The sequence below is a fragment of the Eleutherodactylus coqui genome, chromosome 8 (assembly GCF_035609145.1).
Source record: "Eleutherodactylus coqui strain aEleCoq1 chromosome 8, aEleCoq1.hap1, whole genome shotgun sequence".
NCBI lineage: Eukaryota > Metazoa > Chordata > Amphibia > Anura > Eleutherodactylidae > Eleutherodactylus > Eleutherodactylus coqui.
This window is the reverse complement of record NC_089844.1, coordinates 185,953,657-185,970,702: the sequence shown is the minus strand read 5'-3', so window position 1 is coordinate 185,970,702 and position 17,046 is coordinate 185,953,657. Positions and strand designations below refer to the sequence as shown.

The following is a 17,046-nucleotide window of genomic DNA, read 5'->3' as shown; positions in this document are numbered from 1 at the left end:
CCCTGCCTCTACCCCTGGCCACCGCACTGCCTCTTCCTACCTGCCCTGCTGCTGCACTTGCCTCCCCCTCTGAAGACCTGTCCTCAGTAGGCTTAGCAAACCAGGTGGGGTCAGTCACCTCATCGTCCAGCTGCTCTTCCTCCGAATCCTCTGTGCGCTCCTCCCTCGGACTTACTGCCGTTACTACTACCTCACTGATAGACAACTGTGTCTCATCGTCATCGTCCTCCTCACCCACTGAAAGCTCTTGAGACAGTTGCCGGAAGTCCCCAGTCTCCTCACCCGGATCCTGGGAACTTTCCAAAGGTTGGGCATCGGTCATGAGAAACTCCTCAGGTGATAGAGGATCCATTTTTTCGCACTCAAGGCCAGGACCCGAGAACAGTTCCTGGGAGCCTGCCTGCTCTTCTGAATGTGTCATTTGCTGGGAGGGAGGAGGCTGGGAGAAGGGAAGAAGAGCAGCGAGAGGATTCAGGGATGCAGCAGTGGACGGCGTAGAAGACTGGGTGGTGACGGTGGATAGTTTGCTGGATGCACTTTCTGCCATCCACGACAGGACCTGCTCACACTGCTCAGTTTCTAATAAAGGTCTACCGTGTGGACCCATTAATTGTGAGATGAATCTGGGGACCCCAGAAAGTTGCCTCTCTCCTAATCCCGCAGCAGTCGGCTGCGATACACCTGGACCAGGAGCTCGGCCTGTGCCCACACCCTGACTTGGGCCTCCGCGTCCTCGTCCGCGTCCACGTCCTCTAGGCCTACCCCTACCCCTCAGCATGGTGTATTACGAGTAGAGCAGAAACAGAATGCTGTAATTAAATGTGCCGCTTTTTGGCCTGTGGTTGGAGGCTGACTTCGCTTACGGAACGCACAGCAGAGCCAGGAAACAATTATGCGCAAGCCTGTAGTCAGACCTAGGTGCGTATGACTGAGCTACTGGAATTCACAGCGAAGAACCAGTCAAGTGGCCAAAGACCAGTGGTAGGCCTTAAGTATTTTGCTTAAATATTTTAAAATGGTGAGGTGAATAACCAGACAGACACCGTATGCAGCGTATATATGTATACTCTTTCCCTCTGGCGGGATGACGGCGATCATGTAACGGACACAGCAGAGCCAAGGAACAATTATGCGCAAGCCTGCTGTAACGCTTAGCTGGGTAATAATGAGCAACTACTACCCCCAGCAGACACGCAGTAAACTGAAGACGGTCACAGGCAGGCCAAATATAGTATTTTTTCCCAATTTTTGGGAAAAAGCCCACTGCCTATATAGCCTGTATATGGATTTCCCTGTTGGAGGATGACTGTGGTTATTGAAAGCACAGTGCAGCCAGAAAAAATTATGCACAAGGCTGGGTATTAATGAGCGACTACTACCCCCAGCAGACACGCAGTAAACTGTACACGGTCGCAGGCTTGGCTGGGTAATAATGAGCGACTACTACCCCCAGCAGACACGCAGTAAACTGAAGACGGTCACAGGCAGCCCAAATATAGTATTTTTTCCCAATTTTTGGGAAAAAGCCCACTGCCTATATAGCCTGTATATGGATTTCCCTGTTGGAGAATGACTGTGGTTATTGAAAGCACAGTGCAGCCAGAAAAAATTATGCGCAAGGCTGCAGTAAAACCTAGCTGGGTAATAGTGAGCGACTACTACCCCCAGCAGACACGCAGTAAACTGAACACGGTCACAGGCAGCCCAAAGATTTTTTTTTCCAATTTTTTTGAAAAAGCCCACTGCCTATATAGCCAGTATATCTCTTTCCCTGTACCACTGTCCCTGCCTCACCAGTACTGCCCCTATACTCAGTAAAATGACTGCAGACTGAGGACGCTATGGTCTGCACTAGAGATGAGCGAGCACCAAAATGCTCGGGTGCTCGTTATTCGGGACGAACTTTTCGCGATGCTCGAGGGTTCGTTTCGAGTAACGAACCCCATTGAAGTCAATGGGCGACCCGAGCATTTTTGTATTTCGCCGATGCTCGCTAAGGTTTCCTTGTATGAAAATCTGGGCATTTCAAGAAAGTGATGGGAACGACACAGCAACGGATAGGGCAGGCGAGGGGCTACATGTTGGGCTGCATCTCAAGTTCACAGGTCCCACTATTAAGCCACAATAGCGGCAAGAGTGCCCCCCCCCTCCCAAAAACTTTTACTTCTGAAAAGCCCTCATTAGCATGGCATACCTTAGCTAAGCACCACACTACCTCCAACAAAGCACAATCACTGCCTGCATGACACTCCACTGCCACTTCTCCTGTGTTACATGCTGCCCAACCGCCCCCCCTCCCCCCCACAGCGCACACCAAAGTGTCCCTGCGCAGCCTTCAGCTGCCCTAATGCCTCACCACCCTCATGTCTATTTAGAAGTGCGTCTGCCATGAGGAGGAACCGCAGGCACACACTGCAGAGGTTGGCACGGCTAGGCAGCGACCCTCTTTAAAAGGGGCGGGGCGATAGCCCACAATGCTGTACAGAAGCAATGAGAAATAGAATCCTGTGCCACCGCCATCAGGAGCTGCACACATGGGCATAGCAATGGGGAACCTATGTGCCACACACTATTCATTCTGTCAAGGTGTCTCTGCATGCCCCAGTCAGACCGGGCTTTTTAATTCATAGACACAGGCAGGTACAACTCCCTATTGTGAAGTCCCTGTCGACCAACAGCATGGGTGGCTTCCTGGAACCCACCGGCGGTACATAAAAATATCCCATTGCAGTGCCCAACACAGCTGAGGTAGTAATGTCGTGCTTAATGCAGGTGGGCTTCGGCCCACACTGCATGCCCCAGTCAGACTGGGGTTCTTTACAAGTGGACACAGATGCATTTATAATTCCCTGTGGACCCACAGCAGGGGTGGGTGCCAGGAAGCCACCGGCGGTACATAGAAATATCCCATTGCATTGCCCAACACAGCTGAGGTAGTAATGTCGTGCTTAATGCAGGTGGGCTTCGGCCCACACTGCATGCCCCAGTCTGACTGGGGTTCTTTACAAGTGGAAACAGATGCATTTATAATTCCCTGTGGACCCACAGCAGGGGTGGGTGCCAGGAAGCCACCAGCGGTACATAGAAATATCCCATTGCATTGCCCAACACAGCTGAGGTAGTAATGTCGTGCTTAATGCAGGTGGGCTTCGGCCCACACTGCATACCCAGTCAGACTGGGGTTCTTTACAAGTGGACAGATGTAGGTTAAACTCTGTGTGCACCTACAGCATGGGTGGCTCCCTGGAACCCACCGGCGATACACAAAAATATCCCATTGCATTGCCCAACACAGCGGATGTAACGTCAGCTGTAATGCAGGTGGGCTAAAAATTCATTTGATTACACTGTAGGCGAGGGCCCACAAAAATTGCTGTATCAACAGTACTAATGTACATCCAAAAAATTGGCCATGGCCAACCAAGAGGGCAGGTGAAACCCATTAATCGCTTTCGTTAATGTGGCTTAAGTGGTAACTAGGCCTGGAGGCAGCCCAGTTTAACGAAAAATTGGTTCAAGTTAAAGTTTCAACGCTTTTAAGAGCATTGAAACATATAAAAATTGTTTAGAAAAATTATATGAGTGAGCCTTGTGGCCCTAAGAAAAATTGCCCGTTCAGCGTGATTACGTGAGGTTTCAGGAGGAGGAGCAGGAGGAGGAGGAGGAATATTAGACACAGATTGATGAAGCAGAAATGTCCCCGTTTTGGATGGTGAGAGAGAACGTAGCTTCCATCCGCGGGTGCAGCCTACGTATTGCTTACGTATCGCTGCTGTCCGCTGGTGGAGAAGAGAAGTCTGGGGAAATCCAGGCTTTGTTCATCTTGATGAGTGTAAGCCTGTCGGCACTGTCGGTTGACAGGTGGGTACGCTTATCCGTGATGATTCCCCCAGCCACACTAAACACACTCTCTGACAAGACGCTAGCCGCAGGACAAGCAAGCACCTCCAGGGCATACAGCGCGAGTTCAGGCCACGTGTCCAGCTTCGACACCCAGTAGTTGTAGGGGGCAGAGGCGTCACGGAGGACGGTCGTGCGATCGGCTACGTACTCCCTCAGCATCCTTTTACAGTGCTCCCGCCGACTCAGCCTTGACTGGGGAGCGGTGACACAGTCTTGCTGGGGAGCCATAAAGCTGGCAAAGGCCTTGGAGAATGTTCCCCTGCCTGCGCTGTACATGCTGCCTGATCTCTGCGCCTCCCCTGCTACCTGGCCCTCGGAACTGCGCCTTCTGCCACTAGCGCTGTCGGATGGGAAGTTTACCATCAGTGTGTCCACCAGCGCCCTGTGGTATAGCATCATTCTCGAACCCCTTTCCTCTTCGGGAATGAGAGTGCAAAGGCTCTCCTTATACCGTGGATCGAGCAGTGTGTACACCCAGTAATCCGTAGTGGCCAGAATGCGTGTAACGCGAGGGTCACGAGAAAGGCATCCTAACATGAAGTCAGCCATGTGTGCCAGGGTACCTGTACGCAACACATGGCTGTCCTCACTAGGAAGATCACTTTCAGGATCCTCCTCCTCCTCCTCTTCCTCCTCCTCAGGCCATACACACTGAAAGGATGACAGCCCAGCAGCATGTGTACCCTCACCAGTGGGCCAAGCTGTCTCTTCCCCCTCCTCCTCATCCTCCTCATGCTCCTCCTCCTCCTCCTCAACGCGCTGAGATATAGACAGGCGGGTGCTCTGACTATCCAGCGACATACTGTCTTCCCCCGGCTCTGTTTCCGAGCGCAAAGCGTCTGCCTTTATGCTTTGCAGGGAACTTCTCAAGATGCATAGCAGAGGAATGGTGACGCTAATGATTGCAGCATCGCCGCTCACCACCTGGGTAGACTCCTCAAATTTTCCAAGGACCTGGCAGATGGCTGCCAACCAGGGCCACTCTTCTGTAAATAATTGAGGAGGCTGACTCCCACTGCGCCGCGCAAGTTGGAGTTGGTATTCCACTATAGCTCTACGCTGCTCATAGAGTCTGGCCAACATGTGGAGCGTAGAGTTCCACTGTGTGGGCACGTCGCACAGCAGTCGGTGCACTGGCAGATTAAACCTATGTTGCAGTGTCCGCAGGGTGGCAGCGTGCGTGTGGGATTTGCGGAAATGTGCGCAGAGCTGGCGCACCTTTCCGAGCAGGTATGACAAGTGGGGGTAGCTTTTCAGAAAGCGCTGAACCACCAAATTAAACACATGGGCCAGGCATGGCACGTGCGTGAGGCTGCCGAGCTGCAGAGCCGCCACCAGCTTACGGCCGTTGTCACACACGACCATGCCCGGTTGGAGGCTCAGCGGCGCAAGCCAGTGGTCGGTCTGCTCTGTCAGACCCTGCAGCAGTTCGTGGGCCGTGTGCCTCTTCTCTCCTAAGCTGAGTAGTTTCAGCACGGCCTGCTGACGCTTGCCCACCGCTGTGCTGCCACGCCGCGTGACACCGACTGCTGGCGACGTGCTGCTGACACATCTTGATTGCGAGACAGAGGTTGCGTTGGAGGAGGAGGAGGAGGAAGGTGCTTTAGTGGAGGAAGCATACACCGCCGCAGATACCACCACCGAGCTGTGGCCCGCAATTCTGGGGGTGGGTAGGACGTGAGCGGTCCCAGGCTCTGACTCTGTCCCAGCCTCCACTAAATTCACCCAATGTGCCGTCAGCGAGATATAGTGGCCCTGGCCGCCTGTGCTTGTCCACGTGTCCGTTGTTAAGTGGACCTTGGGAGTGACCGCGTTGGTGAGGGCGCGTACAATGTTGCGGGAGACGTGGTCGTGCAGGGCTGGGACGGCACATCGGGAAAAGTAGTGGCGACTGGGAACCGAGTAGCGCGGGGCAGCCTCCGTTTCCACAAGCCTATACGGCAGCATCTCTAGGCTGATCAATTTTGCAATGTGCACGTTTAACGCTTGAGCGTGCGGGTGCGTGGCGTCTTACTTGCGCTTGCGCTCAAACTGTGGCACTAGCGACGTCTGGACGCTGCGCTGAGAGACATTGCTGGATGGGGCCGAGGACAGCGGAGGTGAGGGTGTGGGTGCAGGCCAGGAGACGGTAGTGCCTGTGTCCTCAGAGGGGGGTTGGATCTCAGTGGCAGGTTGGGGCACAGGGGGAGAGGCAGTGGTGCAAACCGGAGGCGGTGAACGGGCATCGTCCCACCTTGTGGGGTGCTTGGCCATCATATGCCTGCGCATGCTGTTGGTGGTGCCTCCCCAGCTGATCTTGGCGCGACAAAGGTTGCACACCACTGTTCGTCGGTCGTCAGGCATCTCTGTGAAAAACTGCCACACCGTAGAGCACCTTGACCTGTGCAGGGTGGCATGGCGCGAGGGGGCGCTTTGGGAAACAGTTGGTGGATTATTCGGTCTGGCCCTGCTTCTACCCCTGGCCACCGCACTGGCTCGGCCTGTGCCCACACCCTCACTTGGCCCTCCGCGTCCTCGGCCGCGTCCACGTCCTCTAGGCCTACCCCTACCCCTCAGCATGCTGTATTACCAGTGATTTGATTTCCCAGGCAGGAAATAAATTGGCGCAAGCCTGCAGGCCAAATATAATTTTTTCGCTTTTTTGCAAAGGGAAGGCCCCACTGCGTATATTCAATGAAAAATACGTTTAATAACTGTGGTGTGGCCCTGAAAAAGTGTCACACAACTTTAGTGTAGCAGAGTTATTAACTCTGGCAGAGCAGGTATTTGCCAGTCAGGAAAGACAATGGCGCAAGCCTGCAGTAAACTGTAGCTGGTTGCGTCTGATTTTTGTACGTTGTCCACGCAGCACACACGTACACGGAGACCTTAGGACTGACACAGGCAGGCCAAATATAATTTCTTTTCCTTTTTTGCAAAGGGAAGGACCCACTGCGTATATTCAATGAACAATAACTTTTAGAACTGTAGTGTGGCCCTGAAAAAGTGACACACAACTTTAGTGTAGCAGAGTTATTAACTCTAGCAGAGCAGGTATTTGCCAGTCAGGAAAGACAATGGCGCAAGCCTGTAGTAAACCGTAGCTGGTTGCGTCTGATTTTTGTACGTTGTCCACGCAGCACACACGTACACGGAGACCTTAGGACTGACACAGGCAGGCCAAATATAATTTCTTTTCCTTTTTTGCAAAGGGAAGGACCCACTGCGTATATTCAATGAACAATAACTGTGTTGTGGCCCTGCCTACACAATTCTGTCCCTGTAGTATCAATGGAGGGTGCAATGCTCTGCACAGACGATTTTTAGGAAGAAAAAAAATATGCAACACTGCCGACTTTTATACTCGGGTGACATCTGATCTTCCCAGCCACTCACTGCAGGGGGGTGGTATAGGGCTTGAACGTCACAGGGGGAAGTTGTAATGCCTTCCCTGTCTTTCAATTGGCCAGAAAAGTGCGCTAACGTCTCAGAGAGGAAACTGAAAGTAACCAGAACACCGCGTGGTGCTCGTTACGAGTAACGAGCATCCCGAACACCCTAATATTCGCACGAATATCAAGCTCGGACGAGTACGTTCGCTCATCTCTAGTCTGCACACCTGATATACAAAAAAAAAAATGTGCAAAACTGCTAAAAGCAGCCTCAACAGTACTGCACACGGTCAGATGTGGCCCTAAGAAGGACCGTTGGGGTTCTTGAAGACGAAGATAACAGCCTAACACTCTCCCTATAGCAGCTACAGCAGGACGGCACTTTCCCTAATGTCTCTCAGCGTGCATCTGTGGCGAGCCGCGGCCGGCCCCAGTTTAAATACTCGGGTGTCACCTGATTTCCCCAGCCACTCACTGCAGGGGGTGGGATAGGGCTGGAACTTCACAGGAGGAAGTTGTAATGCCTTCCCTGTGTTTCTATTGGCCAAAAAACGGCGCAAACTTTTCTGGAAAGAAAATGGAAGTGACTCGAACACCGCGTGATGCTCGTCTCGAGTAACGAGCATCTCGAGTACCCTAATACTCGAACAAGCATCAAGCTCGGACGAGTACGCTCGCTCATCTCTAGTATTTGTCCATCTGACCATTTGAATAGGTATAGATTTTGTAAGCGTGCTTTAATGATCTCAGGAACTCCCATATTGTGAATTAGAGATTTGGATGTGTTGGCTTCATAATAACTAACCGTGCTAAATTTCGTGATGATGCAACAAGAGAGAATCCAAACTTAAAATAATATCATCCGCAAAGAGGCCAATGTAGTGTTCTGTGTTTCCTATGGTAATGCCTAATATATCTGGAGATGAGTGGATTAGTTGAGCAAAGGCTCCATTATGAGAGCCAATATTGTTGGAGTTGAAGGGCAGTCTTGACGAGTTCCATTGCTAATATTAAATAAAGTAGAAAGGAAGCCTGCATCGTACACCTGCTCCGAGGGGTAGGAGTATAAGGCTAGTACAGCAGAAAGTACAGGTCCCTCAAATCCAAATTTTTAAAGTACTTCTCCAAAATCTCAATGAACTTTGCATTCCAAGGCTAGGAGCAGAAGGCATTCCCCATCTTGACACCAATGATACTATTTCACCGAATCGTCTCGTACCGTCTATTGTTTGATGTCCTGCAATAAATCTCACTTGATCTTTGTGGATCAATGGGTGGGAAATTCGGATTTGAATCTGCCCCCTCTGATAGGTTGATGGGAGATGAAGGGGCGGGGTATTGGAAAACTGAATGTCGGTGGGAGGTGTGCTCCAACACCAATGGTTATTAAGCGCTCAACTAGTCAGGATCAGTGAACCCACAGGGAGTGGTCAGCAGAAATCAACCTGCTGAAAGGCTGGGGAGAATTGAAAAGGTGGGGTGATGGAGAATGGGTTGACATTTAGTATTATACATATTGTACATAGTGGGGATAAAAAGGGTATGGAATGGTGGATAGGTATGATGGGCTGACCATGTGGCAAAGGGTACAGGAAAGAACGGATGCCGTGGTATTGGTATCGCAGAGATTGGAATGTCCGTAAGACAAAGAGCGGGAAATTCAAATCCCTGTAACCTAATTGGCCAGGGCAGGGAATGGGCGGGGTAGTATGGATTTCAAAATTTCAAAAGCAAAAAGATGCAGAAGATTCAGATTAGAATCACTGCCTCCTGATATGCTGAGGGATAAAGGGTCAGTGTTGAAGAGACTTTGAATGCCGGCAGGATGTGCATTCACTCTGTTTCTGAAAAACCTACGTGTGGGTTTTAGGTTTATTACGTGGGGTGGAAAGAAGAGGGAATGGTATGGAGAGGGGATGAAGTTGGGTGGACTGAAATAAAATGTTTTTGTGGTGTGAATGGTATATGGATCAGAGAAATCCCCAGTGAAGGTCATTCAAATTCCTGTCCAATGATTGGCCAAGGGGAGGAAAGGGGTGGGGTTAAACAGAATTTATAAGATTCATGGGGAACAGGCGGGGAATTTGATTTCACATTTCTGATACATTAAGAAAAAATAAATGGGCGTGGTTAGAGGAACTTGAATACGGGCGGGATGTACAAATCTTTATTAGAGGAATGAGTGGGCTAGAGAACAGGAACGGAAGATGTTAGAATAGTGGCCAGTGTATAAGATGTAGGTAATAGGAATAGATGGGAAATTCGAATAGATGTCTAATCTTAAAAACAAAATAAGAATTCAATATGGGAAATGGCGACAGCGTATAGGTGCTACATTCTAAATCAATTCTTCTGAACAGAAGTGTGCACATATGACCCGGCATGCATAAATTGTGTAATAAAAAATCTAAATACTAATGACCATCTGTCTGTGAGTTACATGTTTCACCCCTGATCACATGACGGTGACATCATCACAGATCCAAAAACATAAAGCATGCAGAACTTGACAGTAGCCATGTGCTTGCAGGACCTGTGATGATGTCACCATCATGTAATCAGTCACCTGTGTGGGAGGAGTCCCGGGTCACATGACAAGGGGTTGATCAGTGTGTGCAGGACTCTGCTGTGCTGATTGTGATCCCTGTTGTAATGGATGCAGAATCTATGTAGCAGAGCTGTATGTGATGTACATGAACCAGAGCTGTGTGTGTGACGTGCATTTGGCAGAGCTGTGTGTATGCGTGCTGTGCTTGTAGCAGAGGTGTGTGTGTGACATGCATGTAGCAGAGCTGTGTGTGGGGGATGTTCATGTAGTAGAGCTGTGTGTGAAGTGCATGTAGCAAGGCTGTATGTGTGTGTGACATGTGTGTAGCAGAGCTGTGTGTGTGTGACGTGCATGATATCATTATAAACAGATCATGGGGCAGATCTCTGTATTGTCCCCTGATATATCTGTACATAGTTTTAGAGTGCTCCCTTGTTACAGTCCTGGGTATAAATAGATGATGGGAGAGATCTCTGTACTGACCCCTGGTATATTTTCATAGTTATTAGAGTGCCTTCTTGTTACAGTCCTGGGTATAATAGATGATGGCAGAGATCTGTGTACTGTTCCCTGATATATCTGTAAACAGTTATTAGAGCGCCCTCCTATTTCAGTGCTGGGTATAAGAGATGATGGGAGAGATCTCTGTTCCAACCCCTGATTATTTGTATAAAAAAAACCAACATATATATATATATACATACATATACATACACACACACATCTCAGACGTCTTTTTTCTAAACTCCCTAATCCCAATTTTGATAACCTCTTTGGGAATTGTAGTCTGCCCATTCTATTAATTACTTTAGTTGCCCGCCTTTGTACCCACTCAAGCTCTGATATGTCCTTCTTGAGTACTGCTGCCCAAAACGGTCCACAATATTCCATGTGTGGTCTGACCAGTGACTTGTAAAGAGGAAGAACAATGTTCTCATCATGTGCCCCTAGACCTCTTCTGATGCCCACATGATCCTATTTGCCTTGGCAGCAGCTGCCTGATACTGGTTGCTCCAGTTAAGCTTACAGTTAACTAAAATCACCCAAGTCCTTCTCCATGTCAGTGTCCCCAGTGGTTTCCCATTTAGTATGTAATGGTGACATGTATTTCCCTGCCCGTGTGCAGGACCTTACATTTATCGGGCACTCTAGACTATATAGTAAATACAGCATTACTCAATTTATTACTACTTAAAGCGTTACATCAAGATAGACTTTTATCACCTATTCACAGTATATACACAAGATAAGTGATAAAAGTCTGATTGGTGGGGGTCTCTCCACTGAGACCTCCACCGATCCCAAGAAGGAGAGTCCCATTTCCCCTTCTTCTCCTCACTGTACCCAGTGCAGTGAGGAGGAGATTGAATGGTTGTTGCATATGCGCAGCGCCGCTCCATTCATCTTCAATAGGATTACCCGAGATAGAGGAGTGCTTGTACTTGGTTATTTCCATCAGCCCCACTCAAATGAATGGAATTGTGACTTCCGCTTCACTCAATCTCCTCTTCACTGTTCACTAAAGGATGTGAAGTGATGAGAAGAGGTGGACATGAGGCAGCTTACAATGTTGGGAAGGCTGTGTCAGGCTGTGTTTCTTAACACTCAGTGCTGAACTCAACTTTCCCTAACAACGTCGGGTGATATAACGCTGGTCTTCAAAAGCAGCAAGGTCTCTGGCTGCTTTTGGTCTTCGAAGACACCCTCATTCCTGCAGTCTTTTGCTGGTTTGGCCTTCAAGGGAACACAGTTGAACCAAGGCTTGAACAAAAAAAAGACAAAGTTCTTGAGAAGAGCGAGAAGCCGCAGCACTAACTCTTCAGATGAACTAGCAACACAAAAAAATACCGGCCAAAGTAAAAGGAGGTGTGGTTGGGGGTGTGGCCAAAGTAGTAATAGTGCCCCCAATAGTAACAGGGCACCCAGTGTTAATAGTGCCCCGAGAAGTAGTGCAAATAGTAATAGTAGCCTCAGTAGTGGCCACAATAGTAATAGGGCCCCCTCATTGTACCCTACCCACCCTGTGGCCGGGCAGCGACCCCGCACCATCCAGTATGTTACTCTCTCTACCTCCCGTTGGGCCACTGCTGTTGTAATCAGAGACTCTTGACCTATCCTCCCAGTGTCTGCATACAGGATGAAGATGCTGGGAGGAGAGGTCATAGATCACAGTGCCTGCATACAACAGCGGTGGCTAGAGGCAGCTAGAGAGAGTGAGTATCATGGGTCTTTACTCAATAAGTGTGACGTTCTCTTATTTCTTTTCTCATTACTCTTTATTGCATTGTATTACTATATGACAAAAGTGTAATAAGAATCATCATAATAATACAGCAGAGCAAGAAATACAATAAGATTATTTTGGCATCACTTATTTTATTTACAAGAGTAGGCAGGCGATAACAGGTTTTGCGGTGTGAAATCGGTAACATTGTGCTTTAACCATTTTTAAATATGCTGTTTTGGGTCGAGGCTGCTTAACATTAGTCACTTTTTAAAGGGGTTGTCCATGATATAATTTTTTTTATTTTTTAAGCTCAGGCGAAGTTCTAAAATAACAAAAGAAGCAATTCTAAGCAGTTCAATGCCCCGCTGCTCCAGCGTTGCCGTTGTGGGCCTCCCAGCTGTGCTTACATGGCTGCAACAGTGAAATCCTGGTATAGTGATGTGACTACTGCAGCCAATCAGTGGCCTCACAGGTCTTGTGCTGTACACCTCTGAGGCCAGTGATTGGCTGCAGCGGTTAGGTGGGTATACAGGCATGTCACCACTGAAGTAATGTAAACAACTGCAGCAGTGGGGGATTGCTCTAGTGAATATGGCTTCATTTTTATTTTAGAACGCTTTCTACAATTTTACCGTCTCTGATGCCCGCTTTAAAGCACATGCTGGATAGGCTTTTGAGGTGTTGAACATGAATTTGCAACCTATAGGTGGCACCAGAGGCACCATTTTATTCCTTCTGGAGGAGCTTTTTGTATACTTTTCCAAGGGAGCATTGCCTAAAATTCTGCTGAATCTTCACAATGAAAATCAATATCCATGTGAGATTGGAAACAGAATATGTGGCGGACCTCTTAAAAGGGATTGTCCAATTCTCAACTACTTATGGACTATCCCTAGGGTAAGCCATCAATACTAGATTGTCGGGGTTCCGTTGCCTAGAAGCCCCGCTGGTCAGCAGTTTTCTAGGCCAGTGTGCTTGTCCTGCATGAAGTAGACAGCTCCATTTGTACTAAAGTGGCCAGGTTTGGTATTACAGGCCATTCGCTTCAATGGAAACTTTGTTTGTAACACCAAGCTTGGCCATTGCCCCAGCTGATTGTCGGAAGACTCAGGCAGCAAGCCCGTACTAATTTACTATTGGTGACTTATCCCGAGGAAAGCACATTATTAGTTTACAACTGGACAGCTCCTTTGAACCCAAATGGTGTTTTGAATGTATCAGCAGCTGTGGGCTCAGTTCGTGTTAGACTTGGTTGGGTCTCTTTCTCTTTCATTTTCCACTTTTTTTGCCTATAAATTTCTATCCCCCACACTATAAAGTAGAATATGCAATGTTTTCAAGAGACACGGCTTCTTTCTCACACAAAGGCAGATAAGGGAAGGCCTTACAGCATTTGCAGTTTGCTAATTTTCTCCTTAACAAATTTATATAAAAAAGTCACAAGTACTTTGGAGGTGATAACCTTATTGGCTAACCAGAAACATTATATATGCAAGCTTTTGGGGCTACTTTAGGTCTATTTATCAGGCTATAGTCAGATTATAACTGAGGACACACATATATACACAAAAGTTCAGAGATATCGGTGCTATTAATGAACATTTAAAGAGGTTCTCCAGTTGTATACTATTGATGGCTTATCCTCAGAATCTGTTATCAATAGTAAATTGGCAGGGGTCCATCATCAGGGAGCCCTGCTGATATGCCGGTCTCTGAGCCAGTGCACTCATACATACATGGCCTGCAATACCATGCTTGGCCACTGTAGTGGGAACGGAGCTGTCTGCTTCCTGCAGAAATCAGCTCAGCGCACTGGCTCAGAGAACAGCAGATTGGCAGGGATCCCAGACAATTGACCTCCACCGATCTACTATTGATGACTTCTCCTGAGGATAGGCCATTAAGAGTTGACAAGTGGACAACCTCTTAAAAAAGGCAGTATATCGAAATAAGCACTGAGAGCAAGAGTACAATAACGATAAACTAGAGTCATAGGACTAAAGTCCCTTTTACACAGGACATAAATTAAAGACTGCTTGTTTCAACTGAATAATGCAGCGGTAGACCAATTTTATGGCCTGCAATTCTGACTTATCGCTGATCGGTCTTTCCCTGCATGCATTCACACTGCGCAATTGCCACGCAAACTAACGAGAAATTTGCACTATAATCTATCCTTGTAAAAGAGGCTTAAGGCTGGTGTATTAACACGTGGTCTTAATTTAGACTCAGGGTTTATGACTCATTACCTGGACACATCACAGCCATCAGCCTAACCAATGACTTCCTGACTCAGGCGTTGAGTGATCACCTTGTGCTCCAGTCAGAGGATGCAGAAGACAAGCAAGGTGTTCCCGCTTGTCTTCTGCATCCAGCTGTTCCCCACTCGCAGCGCCCAGCTTTTATACAGCTGAGCGCTCCTAGCGGGGTATGGAGAATACAGCTGGACCGCTCTGTTCTTCATACCGCCCCGGTCTTCAGGGAGAGGGATACAGCTGAAACAATAGTATCAGCTGTATCCTGCTGTGAATCCTTGATAACTGATCGCTGATCTTTTAGACAACGACGAGCGACGGCTTAACGAAAACTCCACGATGTCAGTACAGTTACACACAACGATTATTGCTCAAAAGACGGCTTTGAGCAATTTTTGAGTGAAAATCGTTGTGTCTAAAAGCGCCTTAAGTCTTATGACTCTAGTTGATGTAAATGCTGTACTCTGGCCCCATTTGTTATCTTGCCTGCACAGACATGGTGTGATTAATTTACATTTAATAATCTGTCGTGTATATATGTGTTTCCTCAGTTATAATCTAACTAGAGCCTGATGAAGAGCCTGAAGTCGCCTTGAAAGCTTGCATGTATCCTTTTTCTGGTTAGTCTATAAAAGAATCACTTTTATAATACTTTTATCTTTTTTTGGCCCCCTGCTGATCAACTGTTCACTATGCTGATTCGCATTCTGGAGGAAGCAGACAGCTCCATTTGCACTGCAGTGGCCAGGTTTGGTATTGCAGGCCATTCACTTCAATGGGAACTTTGCCTTTAATACCAAATCTGGCCACTGAAGTGGGAACAGAAGTGTCTGCCTAGGTCATCAATAGTTTACAACTGGACAAACCTTTTAACATCACATAGATTTTTCTGGCTAACACGGTACTGCGCTATTTTTTTCTACAACTTTTTAAATAGATAATAGTTTAAAGAATAGAAGGTTTAAAGGTTTCCGTTCTATTTGTAACTCGAGCTCAGATAGGCTAAGATAAACTTCACATTCCCCAAGACGATGGGCATGTGCTTTAACAAAAGTTTAATTTCTATAACTTTTTATAGCTTGAAAATGACCCACAGACACGAAGAAAAAGAGCCTTTGTAAGGACTATCGAAGAACAACAGCGGTTCATCCACAACGCTCCGAGGCTTGTAGAATGTGGCAGAACATTGGCCTTCCAAGCATCCATGAATCACTGCGTCATTGCCTTGGAACTTAACAGGCCTTTGCAGGTAGGAGGGGTTAATCATAGACTGCCGTTACAATGTAACTCTTCCTGTGCTGACCTCTGATATCACACGGGAGCGAACATCTGACCTACGTGTTATAGAGTATGTGTGTCAATGCTGGTACTGTACAATGATGCGGTCTTAAACTATTATATGGGCGCTATGTCATTATGACCACGAGTATCATACGGGCATCATAACTGCCGCTAACATGGATGGCATTACGTACATTATTATGGTCACCATGTTGAAGCACTATCACTTGAGCACTGGATGATGTTGGTGTTACTATGTGGACAATTTGTGCCATGAGATTTACATAAGTGGGGGTAGCAAAAAAATTTGGGAATCTTGTTTTAGTCATTGGGGTATTACTAGTACCGGCTTCTGTTGGTTGGTGAATGTTTGCCGTTCTGCTCTGAGGCGGTACGCCAGCCAACATTGTTGGGGAATGTTAGGTTTGGCTCCATAATTCTCTATAACAGAAGCCTGTACTAGTAACGCCCCGCCCACCAGGAGAAGATTCCTGTTTCTTCTGCGTACCCCCTCATATATATATAAAGATATGATTTGGCCAATGAATTTAGAATGCAGTGATTTTTTTTTACAGGGTTCCGAAAAATTGCCCTAAGCTTGATGGATGTTTTATGATTCGTCCCAAATTTAGGGTCTAGAACTTTCACTGTTTGTGACTTAATTTAGAAATTGCCGCCGTTCCTTAACCTTTGAAGCAAATAAAAACTGGGCCCCACCACTTTAGAGAAGAATGGACACTCATGAGCAGCCGCAGCGGTCGACGACCATCGCAGGGATCTTCCCATAGATAATTTGTTCATTTTCATTGAAATACAGCATGTTGATTGGGGACATTTTTGTGGGCGTACAGCAGGGGCCTGCCGATCCCCGCGGGTTTGCTTGCTGAACCAGATGAGTATGAGGGTATTTCTGCAAGAACACAACTCCACATTCTCCAGAGCAGTAATTCGCTTTATATCTCTTTGGTGCAATAATCCAGTCCCATCCGAAGGCTTCAAAATCTACCGTCAGTTGGTATCGGCAGCAGCGGGACTCGGCGGAGTGCTCATCACAGTCCAGGCCAAAATCTCTACGGGATCTTTTGGGAGTGTCCATAACCTTAACCTCTATGAATGGATTCTGAGGGTAAAAAATAAGAATTAGGATAGTAGTTATTATATCGTGTACACAAGTTCTACAACGGAAGGAATGCATTTCTATGGAAAGGTGTATCGTATATAAAATATCCCTTCCGGCTGCAGCACTTTTGTCTTTTCATTTTCTCCTCCCGCTTTCAAAAAAAAAAATCCTGAAACTTTTTTCGTTTTCAGGTGACGGATCTACATGAGGTTTTTTGGAGGAAGAGTTGTGTTTTTCAATGGTATCATATAACATAACATAGTATCATGTATTGGAAAATGTTCACAAATTACTAACTGAGGCTAAATGGAAAGAAAACACAATTGCGCCATTATTTGGTG

General features: G+C 47.4%; 1 protein-coding gene across 1 annotated transcript in view; it reads right to left on the bottom strand.

Moving 5' to 3' along the window:
- Positions 1-12,135: 12,135 nt before the first annotated feature.
- Positions 12,136-17,046, bottom strand: part of LOC136577261 (growth/differentiation factor 8-like) — a 55,991-nt gene continuing 51,080 nt past the window's right edge. Inside the window, exon 3 of the mRNA XM_066577096.1 lies at positions 12,136-16,705. Coding sequence (XP_066433193.1) covers positions 16,325-16,705 — 381 coding nt within the window. The 3' untranslated portion in view covers positions 12,136-16,324. The remainder of the gene's footprint in view (positions 16,706-17,046) is intronic.